Source organism: Podarcis vaucheri (assembly GCF_965113315.1).
Source record: "Podarcis vaucheri genome assembly, chromosome: 10".
Taxonomy (NCBI): Eukaryota; Metazoa; Chordata; class Lepidosauria; order Squamata; family Lacertidae; genus Podarcis; species Podarcis vaucheri.
In genome coordinates, this window is record NC_138748.1 from 39,063,944 (window position 1) to 39,088,145 (window position 24,202).

The following is a 24,202-nucleotide window of genomic DNA, read 5'->3' on the forward strand; positions in this document are numbered from 1 at the left end:
GTCTGCTTCCTGGATGACATCCTGATTTTCTCTGACTCGCAGCAAGCTCACGACCGAGACGTGAGGGAGGTGCTCAGCAGGTTGCAACAACATAGACTGTACGCCAAGCTGGAGAAGTGCCAGTTCGACACGACGGAGGTGGATTTCCTGGGATACAAGTTGTCGGACAAGGGGATAGCCATGGACAGCACCAAGGTTCGTGCGGTATTGGATTGGAAAAGCCCGCGCAACCGGAAGGAGGTCCAGCGGTTTGTCGGCTTCGCCAACTTCTATCGCAAGTTTATCAAGGGGTTCGCGATGCAGACGGCAGCAATTACGGACACGCTCAGCTCCAAAAAAAAGAAATTCATCTGGACGGAGCAGGCGGAACAGTCCTTTCAAGCGCTCAAGCATCTCTTCGCATCGGAGAAGCAACTGCTGCATATCGACCCCAGTAAGCCGTTGAGGGTAGAGACAGACGCGTCAGACAGAGCCGTGGGAGCTGTCCTGCTGCAGCGAGACCCGCAGGGGGTGTGGCGGCCGGGAGCGTTCTACTCCAGAAAGCTCAGCAAGTCGGAGCAGAACTACACCATCTGGGACAGGGAGTTGCTGGCCATTCATGCAGCTTTCAAGGCGTGGAGGCACTTCCTAATCGGCGCCAAGCACACGGTGCAGGTCTGCACGGACCACAAGAATCTGGAGCACTGGCGCACGGCTCAGTTCCTGAACCAGAGGCAGATACGTTGGGCGGAGTTCTTTGCTGACTTCAATTTCCGAATAGAGTACGTCCCAGGCGACACCAACATCATGGCGGATGCACTGTCCCGAAAACCGCAATACCTAGAAGAGGTGACGCCAGCGGCGGCCATGCACATCTTCGCACCGACGGCGTGGGCGTGTGCCTCAGCTACAGTAGACCTGGATGCGGTGCGACGTGCATTGCGGGACGACTCATTCGCGCAAGACAAGATGGCGGAACTGCTCAGAGGCACGGCTACCACGGACGAGTTCCAGGTGCGGGACGGCTTGCTCCTACGCAAAGGGGCTGTCTATGTACCAGGAGACGACCTTCGCGCCAAGGTACTGCAACAGTTGCACGACGCACCCACGGCCGGTCACTTTGGCACAGAGAAAACGATGGAATTAGTCGCGAGAGACTTCTGGTGGCCCAGGCTGAGAGGAGAGGTCGCGGACTACGTCGCGAGGTGCGACACCTGCCAGAGGGCCAAGCCGGTACACAGACCACCGGCGGGACTGTTAGAACCGCTGCAAACACCGTTTGAACCGTGGGAGAGGGTGGCCCTGGACTTTGTGACGGATTTACCCAGCTCGAGAGGCAAGACAGCTGTGCTAGTGGTGGTGGACTTGTTCACCAAGATGGCACATTTCATTCCGTGTGCGAAGGTGGCCACGGCGGAACAAACCGCCAAACTGTTCATAGATCACGTGTTCAAAGTGCATGGCCTGCCACGGTCTATCCTGTCCGACCGCGGACGCCAGTTCATCTCGTCTTTCTGGCAGAAGCTGATGGGTTTTCTAAATGTCAAGGTCAATCTGGCATCAGCAAGACACCCGCAGACCAACGGGCAAGCAGAGAGGGTCAATGCCATCATGCAGCAGTACCTGAGATGCTATGCCAATCAACAGCCTGCGACGTGGGTGGATTACCTGCCGCTAGCCGAGTTCGCTTACAACAACACGAAGCACGTGTCCACAGGAGTGACGCCGTTCTTTGCCAACAATGGGAGGAATCCCAGAACCTTCCCGGGACTGGAGAGAGTGGGGGAAGGAGAACCACAGACGGCGGACGCGTTCGCGTCAGAGCTGCAGGCGGTCCACGATCAACTCAGACGGCAGCTGGAGCTAGCTAAGCACGCCTACAAGGTGCAAGCTGACAAGCACAGGCGGGTTGGCGAAGTGATCCAAGTGGGAGACTGGGTCTGGTTGGCAGCCCACGCAGTGCCGACCAGGTCGCTTGCCAAGAAGAAGTTGGGGCACAAGCAGATCGGTCCGTACCAAGTCGAAGCGCAGATCAACCCGGTAGCCTTCCGACTGGCGCTGCCGGAGGGTTCCAGAATGCATCCGGTGTTCCACAGGTCGGTGCTCACTCCCTACAAAGCACCTCACAGGTTCCAGGAGCCAGGGACGGCGCCAAGTCCGCTCCGGGAACGGACGGAGACGCGGGAGGTGAAGCACCAGGACCACATCAACGAGGTCACGGAGATTTTGGACTCCAGATGGGGGGAAGAGGGAGTCGAATACCTCTTAGCCAGAGAGGGCACCCGGGCCAGCGCCAATAGCTGGGTACCAGACTACGCTTTGGAGGAACCCCTGCTCAAGGACGAGTTTCATGCCCTCTTCCCACACAAACCCATGCCAGCGAGCTTCTTCGACGACTGGTTGTTCACACCCACACTTTCTTCCAGCACGTTCCATGGATTCGACTCAGAAGGGGAACCCGCACGGAGCACCCGTTCCCCAGAAGGTTCACCGGCAGGTTCGGCATCAGGCAACTCGTATTGGTGGGACGATCGACCAGAGGAGCGATGGCGCAGGAAGTGGCTGGAGATGCCAGGTCGAGCGACCGACGCAGAGACTGACATGGACGTGTTCGGGGAGGACCTCGGGTTCGAGCACGGCGGTACAGAGATGGAAGAGCAACAAGTCAACGTCGACGACCGCGAGGGGGAAGACTCGGAGGTCTTCAGTTGGCGGCCACCCACGGGGAGCGACCTGTATCCAGCATTCCCTCCCATGATGATGGAGCGCCCAGCACCCACACCTGACAGCGGGGAGGGGGGAAGGGGGGGCTTCGAGGGGGGGATGGATGTCAGGGGTTCAGAAGCAGAGACGCAGAGAAGGGTGGAAACAGAGAGCGAGGGGGAGGAAGCCGAAGGGAGAATGAGTGATGATGACGACCCGAGATCTCCAAGCCTAAGCAGTGAGTCAGAGGACTCCCAAAAGGGAGCCCCAGTGAACAGAGCAAGGGGGGGATCCGGGGGGACACCCCAGGAGGAAGGGAACAGAGGAGATTCAGAGAGCAGCAGCTGGAAGTCGGGACCCACGCTCAAGACTGAGAGCAGCAGGGAGGAAGGTAGCCAGGCATCGGGTTCCGGAGGCTGTCAGCAGGAGGGAGGGCACGAGTCAGGGGTGGTCACGCCCTCCTCAGAGAGCGAGGCAACGGTTAAGAGGAAAGTAGAGAGTTGGGCGCGCGCGCCAAGTTCAAATGCAGCGGAAGCTGGAGCAGTAAGCAGCCCGGAGAGTGAGCCAGGTCCTAAAGCCCGCCGCAAGGAGGCAGAAGGATCAGGGGGGTCAGCGTCAGAGGAGAGTAGAAGGGAGGAGGCCCAGGGGGGCAGAAGGACCCAGAGACGTAGGGAGAGGCGAAGGAGGTGGAGCAAGGCTAGGGTATTAAGCTGGTGTGCAAGAGGCGGGGACTCAGACGGGTCTTCGCCGACCTAGAGCAGAAGGTGTAGAGCTGCACGCTGCAGTTCGGAAATGAAACCTGTAACTCAATAAAGACTCTTTTAAAGTGGACGCTGTGTGGCGTGGTCCTATGTGAGCTGGGACCTGGTAGCAGCTCTGACACATATGTTTCCTGCTGCAGCATTTTTCAGCCAAAATATACTTGCCTCCTTTATTTCTCATTATCCATTTTACAAATTGATGGTATGACACTCAAATTAAAATATAACAAATTCAGAAATAAAATACTTGACTGTAGACGTTACTTTAATAATATGCATAATCAGGCATTTCAGGCTAAAGAAACACCTATGAAATAGGCATATCTCCTCATCACTGGCTTCTATGAATGTTTTACTAGATAACAGAAATATCATGTAATGCACACTATCCCTATCCTTTCGGTCTCTGGAAGTGAACTCTCTCTCTACATTGACAATAGCTGAAACTAGATTATTTGGTGGTTAATAGATCTAAGTAAAAAAAAATTCAAATAGTGAAAAAGGCAGTCCCACCTATTTAAAACCAGGGTAGGTTATCCTAAGGCCAATCAGCACCCATTCCTGCCATAGAAGTGTGAATGAATGTTGCCTTTCAGCTTTTTATCTCATCTTCTCCTTGCTCTAGGCCCATTCACATTAGGGAATGTGCCGATTTTTGTCAGAAGGACAGTGATGCAGACACCATAGGATGACATTTCCTTGCGAGGATCAGTCCAGTCCAGGTGTTTATCTCTTTGTAGAATCTGTGAGCTCCCCCCCCACACACACATTACATAAACAATAGTAGCAATCAGTTCAGAAAGAATGTATGTGTTCAGCTTTGCCCTCAGAGTGAGATGCCAATAAATGATAGCGAAATAAACTGCAGGTGGAAATGCTGGTGCATTGTTTTCCTCTGCAGCATGTTATCTGGTCCTTGTGCTGTCTAGTTCTGATAGGGGGGAAATAGATCAAAGCAATGTGGCTGCACAAAAGTTGCTTTCTTAACTTTGTCTCATTTTTGAAACTGTTAAGAAACAATTCACATGATTTCTAGGGGCAAACCAGTGGCATTTAACTTCTGTGACTAGATATGGGTGCAAAAGCACAAGTTGTTCATAGATGGTTTCATGGGTGTAGCCAGGATTTATTTGGGGGGGGGGGGCAGGCTTTATTTTAGGGGTAGCAGAACCAAGTTATCTGCAACAGAATTCATCACTTAGGGTTTTTTTTAATTTACTTGATGGGGGGCAGCTTACCCCCCCCCATGCACGCACCCACCCCAGCAATGCCCATGGATGCTTTGAATTCAAGACCATTTTTATTCACAAGACCATCAGGGAACAGGTTCACATCCGCATCCACAAACCATGCTACCTACTGGTACATTCGCCTTGAATCCTTGAGCAGCTGATTTACCAAACAAAATGGGAAATCGTTTATAATAGATACCAACTTTTATTTATTATAGCTTGTACTGACTTGTGTTAGATGTATAAGACAAATCCCCATTGCACCATTTTTCCCCCTAATCTGGAAGGAAAAATACAAAGCCTATAATTGCTTTTTAGGATAGCTCTATGTTTTTTTGTTTTTAAATTTCTATTCCTCAAGATGACGCTTTCTGAGCCAAGCGCTGAAAATGTTCGGGATTTGGGGTGTGTGTGTGTGTGTGCAATATGTGTTAATTAGCTCGTGGGATGAACCAGTCTGGCTTTCAGCCTCTCTTGCACCGCTCTTGACTTTTTAACACTTTCTTCTGAAGTTAAGGAAGAGCCACCAACTGTTTGAAAAGCGAATGTTATCTCATTTACCTTGGAGGCATTTGAAAGGGGAGGTGAGGAGACAAGCGCTCCTGATCCGAGTTAAGACTAGGAGCCCTGTTTCTCTCTCGCAGGCAACAAGAGGCGCTTCTTGGGTTACTGACAGGCGTTCCAACCCTGCAGCTTTGTTCGAGGCGAGCGAAGTGTGTGTGTGAGAGAGGGGGGGGGAGGGAGGGAGGGAGGGAGGGAGAGAAGCAACTCCAGGCTTTAACTTGCACGTTAACTTTTGTCTTCAGAACAAATCCTATTCTACCACCTGCAGGCCTGCTAATCATAATCACTGGAGAAGAGAAAAAGGATGCGAGCGAAAAGGCTTCACATGCACGCGAGCGATGGCGCGCGCGCCCCGCACGAGAGAGAGAGAGAGACCAACCTGCAGCCAGGGCAGAGGCGCCTAGCAGCACCAGGTGCCAGAGCGGGCTCCCCATGGCGGACGCGCATGGAGTCCAGGCTCGAAGGCTGCCCGGCGCTGCGCCTTGCATCTCCCGGCCCCTAAGGGCAGCCGCGAGGCTCCATCGCCGCCAGCTCCCGCGGGGCTGCTGCTGCTGCTGCTCCAGCCGGAGGACCTTTGGAGCCGAGCCGAGCTGCGCGTCCTGCCGCGGGCATCTCTCGCGCGCCTTGCCGTCGCCCAGGAGCCGCGCTGCCGAGTCCCTCTCAACGCCGCTCGCCTCCTCCGCCAAGCCCGGGAGCTGCGGCCAGGTGCATTGGGGAGAGGCGCCGGCCCTGCTCTCCCGCCGCTCCCGGCTTGTCTCCTTGTCCCCGGTGACAGCCCTGCGAGGGGAGTGGCGGCGGCGGCGGCGGCGGGTCATAGTACTGCAGCGGCAGAAGAAGGAAGGGCCGGGCTGCTCCCCTCCCCACCCCACCCCACCCCTGAGGGAGAGGCGGCGGCCCGCCCCTTCGTGCCCCCCACCTCGCCGCCCTTCAGCCTCCCTCTCTAGCTGGCAAGAACCACAGCCACCCTCGTCTTCCTCAGGGAGGGGAAAGGAGCAACAACCTGGCGGCGGCGCCCCCCCCCCCCCGCGCGCGCCGCCAGCCATCCCATCTCGCAGCATTCCTCAAAACCATTGACTTTTTGCCGCTGCTCCCTCGCGCCACGCGAAGGTGCCTCAGCCTGACAGACGGAGACAGCTCGGGAGAAGAAGGAGGATCAGGCAGTCTCTCCCGCCTCGCTGCTTCCCAGCCCCCCCCCCCCCCCGCTCAGCATTCTCTTCCCGCTTCAGCTCCCCCACACCCCGGCCCGGGTGACTGACCTTCCTTGTCCCCAAATCAAGTGGGTGGCACTGCCGCCCTCTTCCCTGAAGGCATTCTTGTCCCACCCCCCCGTCCCCACACATTTCCACCTGGGTTGCCCTCCTCTCTCCCTTTCCAAACTCTGTCTCTGGTAGCACACCACTTGCCATAGATACTGGTAATACCGACTACACACCAGAGAACCACACCCCTCATCCATGTTCCAGATGGTCCACCTGACAAACTCCTCTGATCTGTTGTCCTTTCTCCTTCCACTGTACCTCTTTCTATCTCTCCTCCCCCACCAAATCCTGCTACAAGAGTATTTCAAAATCATCCAATTAACTGTTACAACTTTTATCTTTGGCCATTTCACCCCCTCAGTCCCAGCATCTCTCCTCTTATCTCCAGTGCTTTCCCCCCAGGGGGTACTCAGGGGTATGCAGTACCAGTGCACCTCTTTTTGTTGTTCTTAGAAAGTGTGGCACTTGCTCTAACAACTTCATGGTGAGTACCCGGACCTAATTTTCTAGAAAAAGCACTGTGCTCATCTCTCAGATATCTGAAATCACAGAATTTGAAGATACACAACATGTACCAAGGTATCTACCCTGTAACAACTGGTAGAATACATTTCTTTCACCTGCTGAGAAAGCTGTTGGTGGCAAGGGAAAAAATAGGCATATAAAAAGAATTCCTGGGTGCCAAGATTCAGGGTAGGGGCAAGTACCCTAAAATATGCCATTCCAAAGTTACCCTCTTCTCCCAGCATAGAAAAATATCACATGTTTGTGAAGTTAAAAATGGTTATTGTACTTACAAACTCTCCAAAGGTCAGATTCATGCGTTTTTCCATACAGCAGTCAGAAAACACAGGCAGTAAAACTTGGCTCAGTTATAGTGGTGAAAGTTCCTAAATGATTGGTATAGAAACACAAAAATGGCTTAGAAGAGCCATGTGGTCTTAGCTGCAGCAACCAATTTAAAACTTCTTCACTGTCAGAGCTTCTCTGGTAGGTAAAGGTAAAGGGACCCCTGACTATTAGGTCCAGTCGTGGTCGACTGGAGTTGCAGCGCTCATTTGCTTTATTGGCCGAGGGAGCCGGTGTACAGCTTCTGGGTCATGTGGCTAGCATGTCTGGCGAACCAGAGCAGTGCACGGAAACACTGTTTACCTTCCCGCCAGAGCGGTACCTATTTATCTACTTGCACTTTGAGGTATAAAAGGTTTGATTACCTTCCTTCTAAAGTGAGGGAGAGTGACCAAGCTAAGCCTATTAGGACAGTTTACTACTATATGGTCTTAACCCCTTCGTGTGTTAATTATACTTAAGTATGTTGGTTATATGAGGCTGGTTATCCCACAAAACCCACATCCCTGCTGCAAGTGCATAAAGTGAAATGAATACATGTGTCTACTGCCTTCATTTGTTGTTTTGGACAGTCATCCTACCACTAAACACTTACTACTATGTAATAGTTTTGCTAGGCCATAGTCCACCTCTTCCCAGTCACCTGGCTTATATTTCTCCTCCTTAATACATAATTTGTAGAAATCTGTAAGCTACTTTAATGTAGAAAAGCAGTGTGTGTGTGTGTGTGTGTGTGTGAGAGAGAGAGAGAGAGAGAGAGAGAGAGAGAGAGAGAAGCTATAATAATAATAATAATAATAATAATAATAATAATAATAATAATAATAATTTATTTATTTATACCCCGCCCATCTGGCTGAGTTTCCCCAGCCACTCTGGGCAGCTCCCAATTGAGTGTTAAAAACAATACAGCATTGAATATTAAAAACTTCACTAAACAGATATCTTTTAAAATTAGGATAGCTGTTTATTTCCTTGACATCTGATGGGAGGGCGTTTCACAGGGTGGGCGCCACTACCGAGAAGGCCCTCTGCCTGGTTCCCTGTAACATGAAGCTAAGGGCTTGAAAAAGCCCCTATAGTAGCCACTGGTGTCCAGCAGTTTCCTACATGGATCAGAAGAAGATCTGCACATCTATAAAAGCATACCAGCAAAGTTTGCAGCAGTATGGGAAACATCAATTCACAGTGAGCTGTTGCATAAATACACACAGAGACAGCTACTATGGGAAGCAATTTTATGTGTGTTGACCCTTATCATCCCTATCTTTATCAAGTGAAATAATTATAACATCTCATTTTTTCAGAAATAATATAACATCTCATTTTTTGGCTTCTTCTGCTGCTCTGCCAGAAAAATATATGACCTTTCAGTAACTTTCTTTCGAAAAATACGACACTGAAACCCAAATGATAGTGTCACTAGTAGTCACTTCTCACACCTTGTGATGCATACTGTATGGTGCTAAAATAAAAGCTCTCAAATATGAAGCTGGATACAAACTAATATGCATCTATGAGTGACTACCATTCACCTTGACATTAGGCTGAAATTGAGGTTATTAGCAGCATCAGTTTGCTCAGTTTATGTGATAGATAGAACTAGGCTTCTTAAGGATGTGACAGTCAACCATTCATGGCTGAGACTGTCAAAAACAGTAGCTAGCAAAGAGGAGATTAGATATGTGGTTCTGCGGCAGAAAGTTCCTGTCTAGACATAGACACATATTTACATGCCTGGATGTTTAGAGAAAATGATAGAAGAAAAAATACTTTCTCTTATTATGAAAGTGTGCAATGAAAATAAGATATGCAGAAATAATAATATTAGCTCTTTTTCTAGTTAATTTAATATAATCAAACAAGATAGAACTAATGCTAAATTATTATTTAAAAAATGGATGATACTATTATGAAAGGGCATAGCTCTCATAGGAGATAGAGGCATAGGATTGTGGTTGTTTTTTATCATAGTGATTAGGTTTTGGGAGGTATTTTAATAGTGACAAAATATAAAAAGTGGCCCATGCTAATGAAGTCAGCTCTTAATAGACACAATGGGCAGGGGCATGTGTCTAAAATAATACAACAATTGTTAATTTTGCTAAAATTTGGAGTGCTTGAAAAAATGGACATAAAATACCATTCTTCTTTCAGTGATTTATACAATGAGCACAGGCATGGCAAGATTTAAATTGTTAAATGAATAAATGATATATTTAACAAATTTTCATTCTACAGTCAAGAGATTTTCCTCTAGTCCCTGCATCTATGCTTATTCAGAGCATGGGGAAAGAAATGCATTTGGCTTTTGTGGTTCATCACTGAGAGGGCAAAATTACATGTAATCTTAAATTCATGTGATAATATGAAGGAGGGATATGGAGGGAAGAACTGATAAGATAGAGGGGCACTTCCCCTGCCATGCAAATTCCCTCTAGACCATTTTTCTCATAGCCAGGATTATTTTTCTCATAGCCAGTTTCATTTTCCCCATAGCCAGTTTCACAGCTCAGTTTGGGGGAATTGTCCACCCAGAGCAGCAGATCTTGATGTCAATCTTTCTTTACACACACACACACACACACACACACACACACACACACATTGTGGAATATGCAAAACACACCCAAATGTGATATCTAGCTTGAACATCAAGATCCAGAAATGAAAGTTAGTGTGCAGACACAGGTCACCTTTCTGTGTTTCAGTTTGGAGCTCTAGCACTTGTTTCAAGGTGCTAAATAAGGTGCAAAGTAGCTTTAGTGCATTGTTGTTGTTGTTTTATTACCGTACTTGTCTTTCACCAACAGACCCCAGGGCAGCTTACAACAATTGAAAATTGAAAGCAATTACAATCACAGGTGTAGGGTAGCCCCAAAAGTACACAGTGAGATATGCACACATTTCAGGTGTCAAAGGCCAGGTTAAAGAGGTGCATCTCCAGCATTTGGCAAAAGCTGTATTGTGAAGAAGACAGATGCACCTTTGTGGAGGGTTAATTCCACAACTTAGGTGCTGCCACAGAGAATTCCCTCTCCCAGACCACCTCTGAGGGAGGTGGAACGGCCAAGAGGGCGCCCTCTGCTGATGTTAACACCTGGGTGGGTCTGTAGGGCAGTGTTTCCCAAACTTTTTTGGGCAACGGCACACCTGTTTACTGAAAAAAATCTCGCGGCACACCACAGCCCCGTGACGTCAGCGTGCAGCGTCACGCCGGGAGGGACGCACGAAAGTGAAAGTTTTTTCCCTCCCCCTTGCCGGGGAACCTCCAAGCTTTGGGGGTGGGAGGAGGCAGCAGAGCGAGGGACTGAGGGACGGCGGCAACTGAGGCGGCGGCGGCTGTTGTGGTGGTGGCGGCGATAGCGGGCGGAGGAGGGGGCGGCGGCGGGGCTTGAGGAGCCGTCGCCGGGAGTTGCTGCTGCTGTTGTTGCTGCTGCTGCCCGGACATGCCGGCCTCCTCCTCCTCTGCTGTCTCGCGCTCCTCCCTTTTGCACGCGCTGCCCCGCCGCTCGGCACCACCACCACAGAGCCGCCCCCGGCTCGACGCGGATCCTCGCCGCCGCCGCCTCTCACCGCCCGACTCGCCCGCTTCCCTCCCACGGCACACCAGCCAATGTCTCACGGCACAGTAGTGTGCCGCGGAACACCGGTTGGGAAACACTGCTGTAGGGAATGAGGCAGTCTTTCAGATATTTGGAGCCTACATTGTTCAGGGCTTTAAATGAGCACCTTGAATTGGGCCCAGAAACAAGCTGTTTTAGAAGAGGGCTATATGAGTTCTATCCACTGCATTGTGGACCAGTTGAAATTTCTGAGTTGTCTTCAAGGGTAGCCCCAGGTAGAGTGCATTGCAATAATCTAATTGTCGAGTTACCAGAGTATAGAGTCCTGTGGCTAAAAAGGGTTGTAACTAGCAAACCAGTCATAGCTGGAAATAGGCACTCCTAGCCAATATCAATGGGGTCACCTCTATATGTTTGCTGAGACCCTCAAAGAACTCGAAGAGGTTAGTGAGACAGGACTTACCCTTACAGAAGCCAAGGCTTGTTCTTCTCTCTGCTTGGTTATTTTATCTTTAGCCATATTTTCCACCAGTTTTCCCAGAACAGACATTAATTTAACCACACTGTAATTTCCTGGATCCCTGTCTTAAAATTGGTTTTACATTGGCCACTTTCCAGGCCTCAGGTGTGGAGGCTGCTCTTAGGGACAAGTTATATATTTTTGTGAGATCAGCAATTTCTGTTGCATGGATGCCATCTGGAGTGGGAGATTTGTCGGTTTTTGTTTTGTCTGTTAGACCTAGAACTTCATCTTTCATCACCACTATTTGCCGCAGTTCCCCAGACTCCCTTATTACAAAAGTTAGTTCAGACATAGCAATCTGCCGTACATTTTCCATTGTAAAGACAGATGCAAAGAATTAATTCATCTTCTCTGCAATCTCCTTATCTTCCTCTAGCACACCTTTGACTCCCTTGCTTTCCAAGGGTCAATTTTCCACTTTCCCACACCAGTTTCCATGCAAATAACTAATAACATGCTCTGCTTGTGTATTTGCCTTCTCAGAAACATGCTTCATTCTTCAGGCTGACTAATTCAGGAAAGAATGAGAAGTATTTTAAACTGACCTTGAATCAGTGTACAATTCGACAGATTAGCCATAATCACTGGTCCCTTCTCCATTGCCGAAATTAGAACTATCTTTTACTGCGTGTATTAATAAAGCTTTCATTTAAGAGAATAAAACTAGGGTCAGAAAGTGCATCATCTCCATAAATAAAGCTATATTTTCTCCACTATTTATTTACTGCTTATAGAGAAATGCACTTTGTGACTGAAGTTGCTTGACGTTTTTCTGTTGTCTTCAGTAAGCTCTAAGGATCTAACCCTTATATTTTATTAGTCCAAATTCATGGAAACCTATATGATAAGAGGGCTTGGGTGAATATTGGCATATTTCCAACATTTATTAATAATATGGATCCTTATTTACCTTAATGAAAGTATTCTATATACCCAGAGTAGCATCATTCAGAAACAAAACTTCAGCAAGCAACATTCTTTTTGCTTTATGCTAGCATATGCTAAATACGCTAGATCTTGTTGGTCCTCTGGTTAATAATTATTTTACAGCATTTTTTGAATGCCATTTTAAAGTCTTCAAATTAGGTGGTTTGAGGTTTCTTACATAACCATACAATAGAAAAAATTAATAAATCTAGGACAATGTAATGCTGACCCCTGATGTGCTTTCCCATGAGTTCTGCAGACTTTTATTTATTTTGTTAAGAATAATTACTTGGGAATGCTCACTGTGATGGTTATATATATTGCTTCCCCAAAGTGTATGATTAAACTTGCTTGCTTGAATCATTTGGAACAATTTTCTCAGTAGGCCCCTTACTGCACCCGTTTGCGAATGGTGCCACACTGCAATTAGGATTCGTTAGGATAAGAATCCTTAATGAGGACTGGTCCCACATCACAGTAGAAAATTGTCCTCCATATTTATGATTCTGTAACACTCAATTCATTATTGCAAACCATGTCATGGTATGCTTCTGAAGGCTCTTAGCTGAAGCGGGCCCTGAACCACACAGAAAGGTTCTGCTGGATGACTAACTGAGGATGTGGTGATGGCAAGACGTACTGCTACTTCACCACAATTTCGTGTCACAGAACAGGCATGACAGTGTGTTCTTATGGCAGTGCATGCTTAATGGTTGCTTTTTTGTTACTGGTATCTCAGTGGCTCCTGCTTGGTAGAATGTGTCTGTGTGCATGTGGTTGGGATGGGGTCAGGTAGGTTGATATTATGAGGGCTTTTCCCTTTCATCATGTGTAGATTGACTCCTTCTGTGCCAGGCTGATGTGCAGATATCATTGGCATGCCGTTCTGTGATTGGCGATGTTGCCATGCTGGGGATCTGGCTGGAAGGGTTGCTTTGTTCTGTTTTTTTGCACCATATTCCACCTGTATTGTGTTGATGGAGGAACAATAGGATTGCCTGGCTGCTCTGCCATTTAAATTGGTGGTGCTTAGAAGTGCATCCTGCCCTAATTTTAGAAGCAACTGTTTGGCTATGATACCTTATTTGCTTTCCCATTTAAGTTGATTTGAATTGTAAGCATATTTTTGAGAAGAATTTGAAAAATGAGAACAATAAGGTTTATTTTTTAACTACAAGTCTGATCAAAGATCACTTTTTATATATTGGTATTTGTATAGGTATGCCGCATTCTTGTTATTGTTTAACAAGATGTCTTTGCACAGGGTTCAGTTATTCAGATTCTTTTGGCTACTTGAAGTAGAGTCATGTGTTTTTAGTTTGTTTCTGCCAATGTCTTGATTATTTTACTCTCTGAACTTGAAACTCATTCTGATACTAAGTGATCTGCTATACAATGGACGCCTTGCTTTCTAGTGCAAAAAATAATACAAAATTACTCTAACAGAAGTAATAATGGGGGGGGGATAGAAAAACACCCTGGCCCTAAATGCCTTACTTGACATTTGATTGCAGTTGGACAGATTTTCAGCTTCAGTAAAGATGATTAGTATAATAGTCAGGTGATAGGTGTCTATTATCATATCAGTTTGAATTGCAGTCAGACTTCTAGACTCGTACTGTTTGGGGACAGGAGTAAGAGGCTGATCCCAAATTACCCTGGAATGAACTCACCACAAGGTCCCTCTTGGCTTTCCATACTAGCAACCTCAGAGTCAATTTAGTTTTCAGTTCCACATTGCAAGCAGCAAACTGCTGCATGGTTTGTTCCCTCCATAAACTATTTTAGATTTTGAAAACTGTTGTTATATGTCCTCTGTATGGCCTCTTAATATATTTCACTGGCAACAAGGATGGGATACTTTTGAGCCACATGGTGGGGGGTGGGGGTGGGATGAGGCAGTCACCTTGGGCCATGGTTCAAAGGAGGGGGGCCATTCTTGTCATATGTACTGCTTACCTCTCGTTTAAGTGTCTATGAATGGTGCTATATTCAGTGAATTCATTCCTCTGAAATCTACCAAGCCCTTTTCATCAATGCTTTTGTTGTTGCTTTTACAAACTGCAAAGGGTCCTGTTAAAAAAAATTAAACTAGGTGATGCACAACTTTAGTCATACTCAGAGTAGTGCCATTGTCCAACAATATGATATTGTTGCACCTAAATATTTCCTTCTTAGATATATTTGGAAACATACGAATGAATGAACAAAATCAAAGTGTTTGTGCTTTCAGATTTATCTCCACAACAAACTTGTATAGTCAAAGATGTTTCGAACTGTACTTAAAATAATCGGAATAACTGCTAATCATGATCAAAAAGGTTTATGATGATGATAACACAAACTTTGTATCCCTGAGAAATGAACAAGATTCACTAGTGGAGTAAGATGTGGTTCCAGGGACCACACATTCGCTCCATAAGACGCACAGACATTTCCCCTTTTTAGGGGGAAAAAAGTGTGTCTTATGGAGAGAAAAATATGATACATAGAACAGTCTTTTTCTTTCAGGGTTGCATCCTGAAAGAAAGTGATATGTGTTTTCTTATCCTCAGGGAGGTGTGAATCATGAAACATTTAGGATTTCAGGTAGCATATATTGTTAAGTTACAATTTTTCACAGGTCTTAAACAATTCTCTTAAAAATATATGTGCCTTACAGCATATTGGCCAACTCAATCACTTTGATATACGGAACTGGCACAATTATGAGTACTACATGCTTGTTCTGCTGTTGTAAGAAATCGATCTTTTAATATGGCAGCAAATACATCTTGGAACTCCCTAACTAGTGACCATAGGAGCCAATTCCTAGGGCCTGTGGGGGCTTCAGCTCCCACATTAAAATATTTGATGGGGCCAGGCCCCCACAAAGTTGATAGGCATTCCCATTAAAATGGTGTGTGCGCACTGTGTCATGTGTTCAGTTATGCAGGACGGGGCTTACCTGGGCCCCCTCAATATTTTATTCAAGTTGGCACCCCTGCTAGTGACATCAGGCCTTTGCTGTACTCTTTTCGCTTGCTTAAAACGTTTTTGCTTAGGCGAACCTATCCAGACCCATTGACATGTTTTAATCTCTTTCGCTGTTAAATTTAATTGTTTTAAAATGTTTTACTGATAATTTTAATATTTCTTACAAACCACTTAGCAACCTCACCACAAAATATACATTTTGTTAAATAAATTAAAACAAAATGCAGGGATTCAAACGAAACACTGATTAAAATTATAAACATACATAAAGCCTGGAACACTGCATTATTCTAGACTTAAAGACTACTTTTATTGAACAATTGTTGATCTTTGTGATAACTGGAATAGGTACATAATAGGTACATGTATTAGGGGCTTTTGCTTGAAAACATGTATCATTTGGGGGGTGGGATATGTCAAGTTGGTACTGCCATTTTAGGTTTAAATGTGCAAACAATATGTTACTACTGTTGCTCCTAACAGACACCTTCTGTTATTCATTACCCAATGCATATAGTTTGCTAACCAAAATAGTCATTTGGTAATTTTAAGCTGTTCCTCAAAACAAAGAATTTATATTGGCATGTACACTTTAAGTGAAGAATGCTAAGAATTCCTTTGCTGACGCTTATGGCTACAGCTTACTTGGTTCCTTGCCAATTTTGCTAGTGGGGTAAGGATACGATATAACCTAGGGGGCAGCTGGAACAGTTACCCTGGAGTGATTTGGTTTTGATTCTTCAGCACTGGGGTGGGGTGCAACAACAGTGATTTATGGAGCTTTCAGGATTTGTCTGACAATTACTCTCTTTTATGTGCTAATTTATTTCCACATTTCTTGAACTTAGTTATTAGAAAAAGGTTGTCAAAAGTATAATCTTCCTACTCAGCACATTTGCATCCCCTGAGCTTTATTTACAGTGACAGTAAAATACTTCAATGGGAAGCTGAGTTGCAGAGCCCCCACCCTGCAGACATTTGTGCTATATAGCCAGGGGGGGACAGCTAGTCAGTACCTATGGCATCAGAGAAGGTGTTAGTTGGTGCAGTCCCATGCTGTTATATTTCTTTAGTTCACAGTAAATATTTAGTTCTAATTAACTTCATTTTCTGTGACTCTAATTCATCCATTCTCTCATAATTAGCACTGTCCTTTTTTATATCTTCCTCCCCAGCTCTGTTTATTTCCAGTGCGTTTTTGGTTGCATTTGCCCCATTTTTCACTGAACCCTGTTTCTTTTTCCATTAGCCTGCATAGTGTACGCTTTTATCCGACTCACCCTCTTTACCCCTTCCATGTCCTTTGGGTTTTTTCCTCTTTCATCAAACTGTTAAAAAGGCTGTGCGGGAGAAATTATCTCAAATGAATACAAAACAATTAAATAACAAGGCAGACACTAAAGCATGTCAAACCGTTCTTTTTAGAGCAATTATTACATGTTTTACTTCGTGCTCTAAGGCATGAATCCAAGAGTCAAATAAATTTAGCTACTTAGGAATGTGTAACAATTATACTGCGTTTTCATGTATTCCAAAGTCAGCTCTTGTGAATAGTGCCACGGTGATAGTTAGAAGGTCAATCAGAGGGCAGAAGGGGTAGTACTCAGAGATACATATGATTGTGTTCTGTATTTTGCCCTCACTCGTAAACCCAGTTCTGTAAAGCATGTCTGAGGACAAAAGTTCTCATTGCCATGCCTGGTTTATCTTCTTAGCGCTGGTCTATGCAAACATTCTCTTCTGCAGTTCCAAGTGCTCCTTCATCTTTCATAGAATCATAGAATCAAAGGGACCCTGAGGATCATCTAGTCCAGCCCCCTGCAAGGCAGGAATATGCATCTGTCCTATACAGGGATCGAACCTGCAGCCTTGGTTTTATCTGCACCACACACTAATCAACTGAGCTGCTTTAATCTTTGTCCCTCAAGAATGCACAGAAGTGAATATATGTTAGGGAATAGTTATTCATCATAACGTCATTTGGAGTTTATGTGTTTCAGCATCTTTTTCCAGCTGCTGCGACAGTATCATGAAAGATGGAATACATACTTCTGCAACAGTCTGATCTACAGGTTCCTTTTGAATTCTCTCTCTTTTTTAAACAACTCCATTAACTAATCCCATATATGTCTAAACCCCAGTGAACTCCATGGGAATTTGAGCATTTCCAAAATAAGCCTATTGTGAAACTGGTGCTGCTCATGCATGCTCGTTTTTTGCAATGTCCTAGTCACACGAACCACAGCACCTAAGGTGCAAAAAGCCCTGGGATTTGATTGCTGAGGTCTTGGACCCATGCCATACGACTTGTTCCAAAACAGGAACCAGAGAAGGGCAGCGCAATAGTGGGCAGCTAAACAAGCCATCACTGAGTTGCAGCTCTTTTTTACCACTCAAGATTCTTTTTAGACCACACAACGATTGAGCTAAACGTTAATGTCATTTGAACTTAATTTGAGAAACTGGGAGGTGGCTCCCACTGCATGTGAAAATGCAAAACACACGTGTGTTTGTCCTATGTGCTCATGTTTTTCTAGACATGATATACAAATGCAGAGCTAATCTGCCTGAAGCAGGCCTAATTCCCCCCCCCCAAAAAAATGTCAAGCTCCATCTCTTCACCCTGCCTTCACCCTAAGTATTCCACTAGTTTTCTCAGGCTAAATTTATCCCATTTGAAATCCTGGTGACAATTCTGTATTGAGTTCATGTAACTCCAGATGTTTGATGATCTCATCTCTTAATAATGTTTTTAAGGATTTTGCCTACAATCGAGATTACAATCCTTTAAAAGTATAAGCCTATTTAAATTTCAGACGATTCATTAAAAAACAACAACACACAGACACACACAGTCTTAAGTTTTCTTGCTTTCTAGGGCCTTATTTCTTCGAATCAAATAATAATTTTTGAATACATATACTACTGTTCATTTAACTTAATATCCTATACCTGCATATAGTATGAAACCAAATGGCGACCGGGGGGGGGGATGGATGGATAAGGATTCCCACAGTAGACAGTTTGGGATCAAGCAGCTCAGAGGATCATTCCAGTTAATCCCATAATTTAGAGACTGTTTTACATCTTTAAAGTGAAGAGACAACATCCATTCTTAAATGGGTATTTAAGTGTGATGTTCTTAGTGCTTCTACAAATGAAAATATTTCATCCTTTGCTTATGTCGCTAGAAAACTGTCATTGTGCAATCCTATCTTGAATATAGCAAATATAGATGGAAATAACACCTTGATGATCCTTCTATTCATTGCATGTTCTTTAATCAAGAATGAAGTTCATATATTCACTTGGTCAATTATGCCAGAATGTTCACGACGAGAAAGTTGTTAAACTGATTCCTTCCCCACAACTGCACATACTTTTTCTATGCTTTTGTAAATATAAATAAATCCCAACTTACATTCTGTATATCTGATATACACAAGTTGATAGGCAGTGTAAATGCATGCTACAGCCTTAAATTGAACTAATTTTTATGTTACAAAGACCTTTCCACTTTTTGTGTGCAAACTACTAATTTTTATTTTCATTCAGCATGCTATTGCAGAGGGGGAGAGGAAAAATGATGGGTTTGCAGTGACATGCTGAATCAGGAGCTGATCTTGCAGCGATTGTGTGAATGAGCCATCAGTCAGGACCACTGTCTTCACCCTGGGATTGCCGTAGTAGAATGTAATCTTCAAAAGACAATGGAAGCGGGTTGTGGAGTCATTTGTTTACTAACATTCTTTCTGTATCACCCAAGTGCCAAACAAAAGTGTGGGTGTTTCTGGATACTTAATCATAGCAATAGTTTGCTTATCATCAATAAATCAGCTCATATCTTTTGCCCCTGAAAAGTGTTTCTTGAGAAAACTGGTTTTATTCCCAAAATAAAAGCTCACTGCAGATCAATTCTGCATTACCGCACAGTGTGCCTATTTGAAAACAAGTAGGCAGCCCAGCAATGAGGTGTGTGTGTGTGTGTGTGTGTGTGTGTATCCACATCTGCCCAGTGACAATGCGGATGGGTACACCAAGACTGCAAGCGTCATTTCCTACTTCATTCACCTGGGGCATGTGCATGTAGGAAAATGTGTGGATGGCCTAATCAAAGGGAGGTTTCAAACTTGCAGCAAGTAGCCACACCACCTCTGTGGACAGCAATATCTAGAATCAATCTAGATTGAAAGCAGCATGTTGAAAGGAACATGTTGAAAGGAGCATGAACAGTTTTAGATTGAGAAAAACTACATCTTTGTGCTAAAAATGGGTTAGTATGTATATAGACTCAGTCACAGGATAAATCTTACTTCTCATTAAATGGTACACACAGGAAAGTAACCATGGCCACCAGCACAGAGGTTTTGCCATTTAACATCTAGACCAGAGGCTGCCTCACCCTCTTCTTGCAGCACTAAATGCAGGGCTGTCTTAAGCATATGCGGCGCCTCAGCGTCTCACTGGCTCGGTCGCCCCCAAACTCGTGGCACAGAGCCGCCCGCAGCAGAAGAGCCTGTTGCGGCACTCCAACCGACGGGCAGGCTCTTCCCCGGACTCAGCTCTCAGGCCCCGGACTCTCAGCCTGGCGCCCCTGAGAGCCCAGCGCCTAGGTGCCCACACCCCTAGCACCTATGAGTAAGACAGCCCTGACCAAATGGGACTGAGGACTGTACCCGCCTCTTTTTGCAGAAGTGTAAAAGCTAACACTTTGTAGGCCAGAGGGTGCCTTTGCTTTCCCTCTGTCAGCAAAGAATAATCAATTATTTATTTTTATGTAGAATTATTAGATATTTATCATGAACATGTTTTGAACGGTCTTTTGTAGGGGCGTTTTATATATGGATAAGAGTGTATTATAGATGAATTAATTTTGTGTGTGAACTGTTTTGAATGTAGTGGTAAGAAATCGGATTGATTTATATCAAGGTAAACATGCACAGGGGACGCGGGTGGCGCTGTGGGTTAAACCACAGAGCCTAGGGCTTGCCGATCAGAAGGTCGGCAGTTCGAATCCCCACGACAGGGCAAGCTCCTGTTTCTTGGTCCCTGCTCCTGCCAACCTAGCAGTTTGAAAGCATGTCAAAGTGCAAGTAGATAAATAGGTACCGCTCCGGCGGAAAGGTAAACCGCGTTTCCGTGCGCTGCTCTGGTTCGCCAGAAGCAGCTTAGTCATGCTGGCCACGTGACCCGGAAGCTGTACGCCGGCTCCCTCGGCCAGTAAAGTGAGATGAGCACCGCAACCCCAGAGTCAGTCATGACTGGACCTAATGGTCAGGGGTCCCTTTACCTTTAAACATGCACAGGGCTGCACTGTGATTGACTGACTTGGATGAGGAATGCCAGAATATTGGGAATTAGCTGCATACTGCTTAGGGGTGTTTTACTCCCATCCTCCACTCCAGAGATGATTAAAACCAGATGTCGTGGCCAATGAATAAGTTGCTCCAGCAGATTAGTATGTGTGTTTTCCTTTTTCCTCAGTACCTTCTGGATTTCCCCCCTGACCCCTGGCACTATAACCCACATATGCAGGAGGGATCCACAAGGCTAGCACAAGTTCATCCCTGGCTATTGCCGTTGTTCTGCTGCAGCTAATAGACTCCCTGAGAGCAGTGATGCCAAGTGTCAGCTTTAAATGGAAATCTAAACAGCTGCTCTTCAAAGAGACCATTGGAAAGACCATTTACATTTTTAATTGGCAGCTCACTGAAATCAGCAGAAGCCTTTATACTGTTTTCAGAGGGAGTCTGATACGAATGTCTAGCCATGTGATGCTGTTTTTAAACAGTGGCATATGGAACAATAAATCTCTGAGGCTACGGAGGGTTGTTTTGAATTGTGAGGGTTGTTTTTTTGGCTGAGTGGCTCCTCTGATACTTTAGTATAACAGGCCAATCACAATTTGCAGCCCTTTCCAATAAAACCCATCAGAGTTTCACTCAGACTGCCTGCTGGCAACTCTGTTGTTAGGCTTCTTGACAGATCTTAAGCTTTGGAAGGAAAAGGAATGTCCTATTGATATAATAATATCAGGCCAGGCAGAGTGCCCTGCTTGTGTAATCCAGTTTCAGCACAAATAACACATTATGGCTGTGGCATTATTTCCATGTGAAAGTGTCTACATTTGGCTGAGCCAAGAAAGTTATCCTGATTGACACGTTTATAAATGGGTCACTTGGAATGTGCATTATAGATTCAAAGAGCAAGGCAATCCACCTGGTGTTTAGGAAGGGAGGTCCTGGGAATCTGCCCACCGAAGGGGCCCTCTCCACCTCCATCAACCCTGGCTCCATAGAAACACAGACAGATGGGTTCAGGGATCCACACTATACCTTCCGCTTTCCAAATATTCAGTGCAGGCAGCTGCCTTCCTCCATCCTCTCCTCTGGACTCTGCCACATTCCACTTTTGGCAGGACAAACTCAAGTTCTCTGTCTGTAGGCCTCTGATGGAGGGGATTATATGTAGGCCACTTACTATTCTATTGCATTGCAACCAGGTCTGCAAAAAATTTGATCCCCAAAGTCATGTTGTGTGGCCTGTAAGATGCTGGATAGACCATGTTTTGCAGTCCCAGAGCAATAATAATAGGCTACTGTATGTGGCTGGTGATCTGCTTTCGGACCACAAATTATGCAGATTTGCTTTTGATTATGACAAATGGGATCCCTTACTAAGCTGTAAGGCCGCAGAACATGTGTTTGAATATGATCTCATTCTTTTCCCACCCCACTCTCAAAGCAAAACAGATTTATTCCTTTTGCCTTCGAATTCCCAACTCTTTGCGATAACATATCCTTTTGCCTTCCCCTTGGCATAAATGGCCATGCATTTGTAATCAGTGAAACAAATTATTAGTAAGATTGCTGGTGCTTTTAATCTTATCTTGCTTTATGTAAACTGCTTAGAAATTTTGATTATTAAGCAATTTTTTTGTGGCACACTATCCCCATCTCCAAGCAGCGTAAAATTCCAGGAGTTCCACCCCTGCTTATCCAGGGTCTGTGTTTCCTTTTGCAAATGAGGCACAGTGGAGATGGTGGTGCCTTTATGATATATGGTTTATTTGCATATATACACAACCTGAGCCTAAGATGGAGGGGCTCACAGTGTTAACACTCCAAGAGGTTCTTGCTTCTCACACGGCCACAATTTTGAATGCCAGCAGAAATCAACCATGGCCCTCTGTCCCTGCGTTTAACAGACTGCCACTATTTTTCAGACTACAAAAAAACCCATCCTAAACTCTCTGCTACAAATTTATTTTTGTCCCCTGACACTGAACTGGAGGAGGGGTCCCTCCCCAGAGCCATCTGGCCCCTACTTTCCTGCATGACCAGCTACTTTCCCTTCCACTAGTGAGGCCAAATTTGTGTGAAGCAGAACACGGACAACTAGCTCTCTGATTCTGTGAAATATCTGCCCAACTTCCAATCCTTTGGCAATGCAGGACTCCTCTTTCAGGATCTTACCAAATCCATTGTTATTCTTTTATTGTTTACAGTTGTCATTTAAATTTTTGTAAGCCACATTTGATCTACTAACATGAGATAAAATTAAATAAATCAATAACTAAATTACTTTTATATGCTTCAGCTCTGTCTAGTTTTATTAAACATTAAAGAAGCATCACAATTTGTGAGTTTAATTTGATAATTATATCGAAAATGGCAAGCTTGTAATGTTCATATGCAAACACGTTAGTAATTTCTGTTCTTATGTATATCTGGAATTAGCTGTAAGGTGTATACTGCTATTATTACTAGATCAGACAAGCATTATATAAACAGAATTAGACTCTGCTTGCAAAATCTTGAGTTTCACTTTACAGTCTTTAGCAAATAAATCCATTGGCTTTTCTAATTCAGAGCTGGTACAAAGCCAAGCAGTTAGCACACTGGAAACCCATAAACACTCTGAAAGTATTTATTTGCAAAAACTTTTAAAAATAACACACTTGGAGCTGTGTTCATTTTGGCACATGTAATGGTTTGCATGCTCTGCGAGTTTCGCCCCCTGCAGCTGTGCCGTGTTGAAATGAACCTAGAATGAAACCAGCAAATACCAATAATTTGGCCCAGGCTTGTTTCAAATTGGATTCAGGTTTTCTGGGAAGGTTCATGAATCTAAAGGAACTTCTAGATTCATACTGTCTAACAGGAAACAACACATTTCATAGGCCCTGAGGTTTCATAACTGGTTATTTCAACTTGATATTTCTGAGTTCTGCAGGAAATTTATAGTGCATAGCAATGAATTAAACTCCTCTTCCCTTATTGCTGTCCTACTTTTTGTACTACTGGCAATATGGTGACCTACAAAATGCTGCTGTGGGAGTCAATGTGGTATATGGAGTGCTGGACTTGGATGTGGTTCAAAGGTTCAAACCTTTGCTAAGCAATCCAGTGTACAGGGTGACCATAAGAAAGCATGGTATCTCTACCTAACCTGCCTCACAGAATTGTTGTGAGGCTAAGATGTTGTGCCATTCTCCTGAAGGGAAGGTGGTGTGTAAATCAGACCCAACTCTCCCTGTTACTTTAGGTATTGCCCTCCTGTTTGGTGACCATTATGTTAAATGACCCTATAGAAATAAACAGCAACTACTATCCATCTGGAATTGCGAGGTGGCTGATCTAATCAAGTTTGGGACCAGAGAAGATTGTTACCTGTCTCAGATAAAATACATGGAGAACAGAAACAGGTTAATTCTGGCCAGAGAGGAATCCAAGTAATAACGGATTAAAATTGTGAGCAGCTCCACATAGGTGAAGAAGAAAGAGGATAAGAGAGCTGTAACCTAAGAAGATATAATTTTGGGGACAACAAGGAGGTGGGAAATAAAATGCCTTATATTGCC

The 24,202-nt window shown here is 45.1% G+C and overlaps 1 protein-coding gene and 1 long non-coding RNA gene across 3 annotated transcripts in view; one reads left to right on the top strand and one right to left on the bottom strand.

Moving 5' to 3' along the window:
* Positions 1-6,091, bottom strand: part of NTN4 (netrin 4) — a 42,917-nt gene extending 36,826 nt beyond the window's left edge. For both annotated transcript variants that reach the window (XM_082240775.1, XM_082240774.1), the window contains exon 1: positions 5,619-6,091. In XM_082240775.1, coding sequence (XP_082096901.1) covers positions 5,619-6,054 — 436 coding nt within the window. In that variant the 5' untranslated portion in view covers positions 6,055-6,091. The remainder of the gene's footprint in view (positions 1-5,618) is intronic.
* LOC309542189 overlaps positions 1-21,178 on the top strand; it is a 40,178-nt gene extending 19,000 nt beyond the window's left edge. The window contains exons 3-4 of the long non-coding RNA XR_014224136.1: positions 18,895-19,032; positions 20,824-21,178. This is a non-coding gene — a long non-coding RNA (uncharacterized lncRNA). The remainder of the gene's footprint in view (positions 1-18,894; positions 19,033-20,823) is intronic.
* The last annotated feature ends 3,024 nt before the right edge of the window (positions 21,179-24,202 follow it).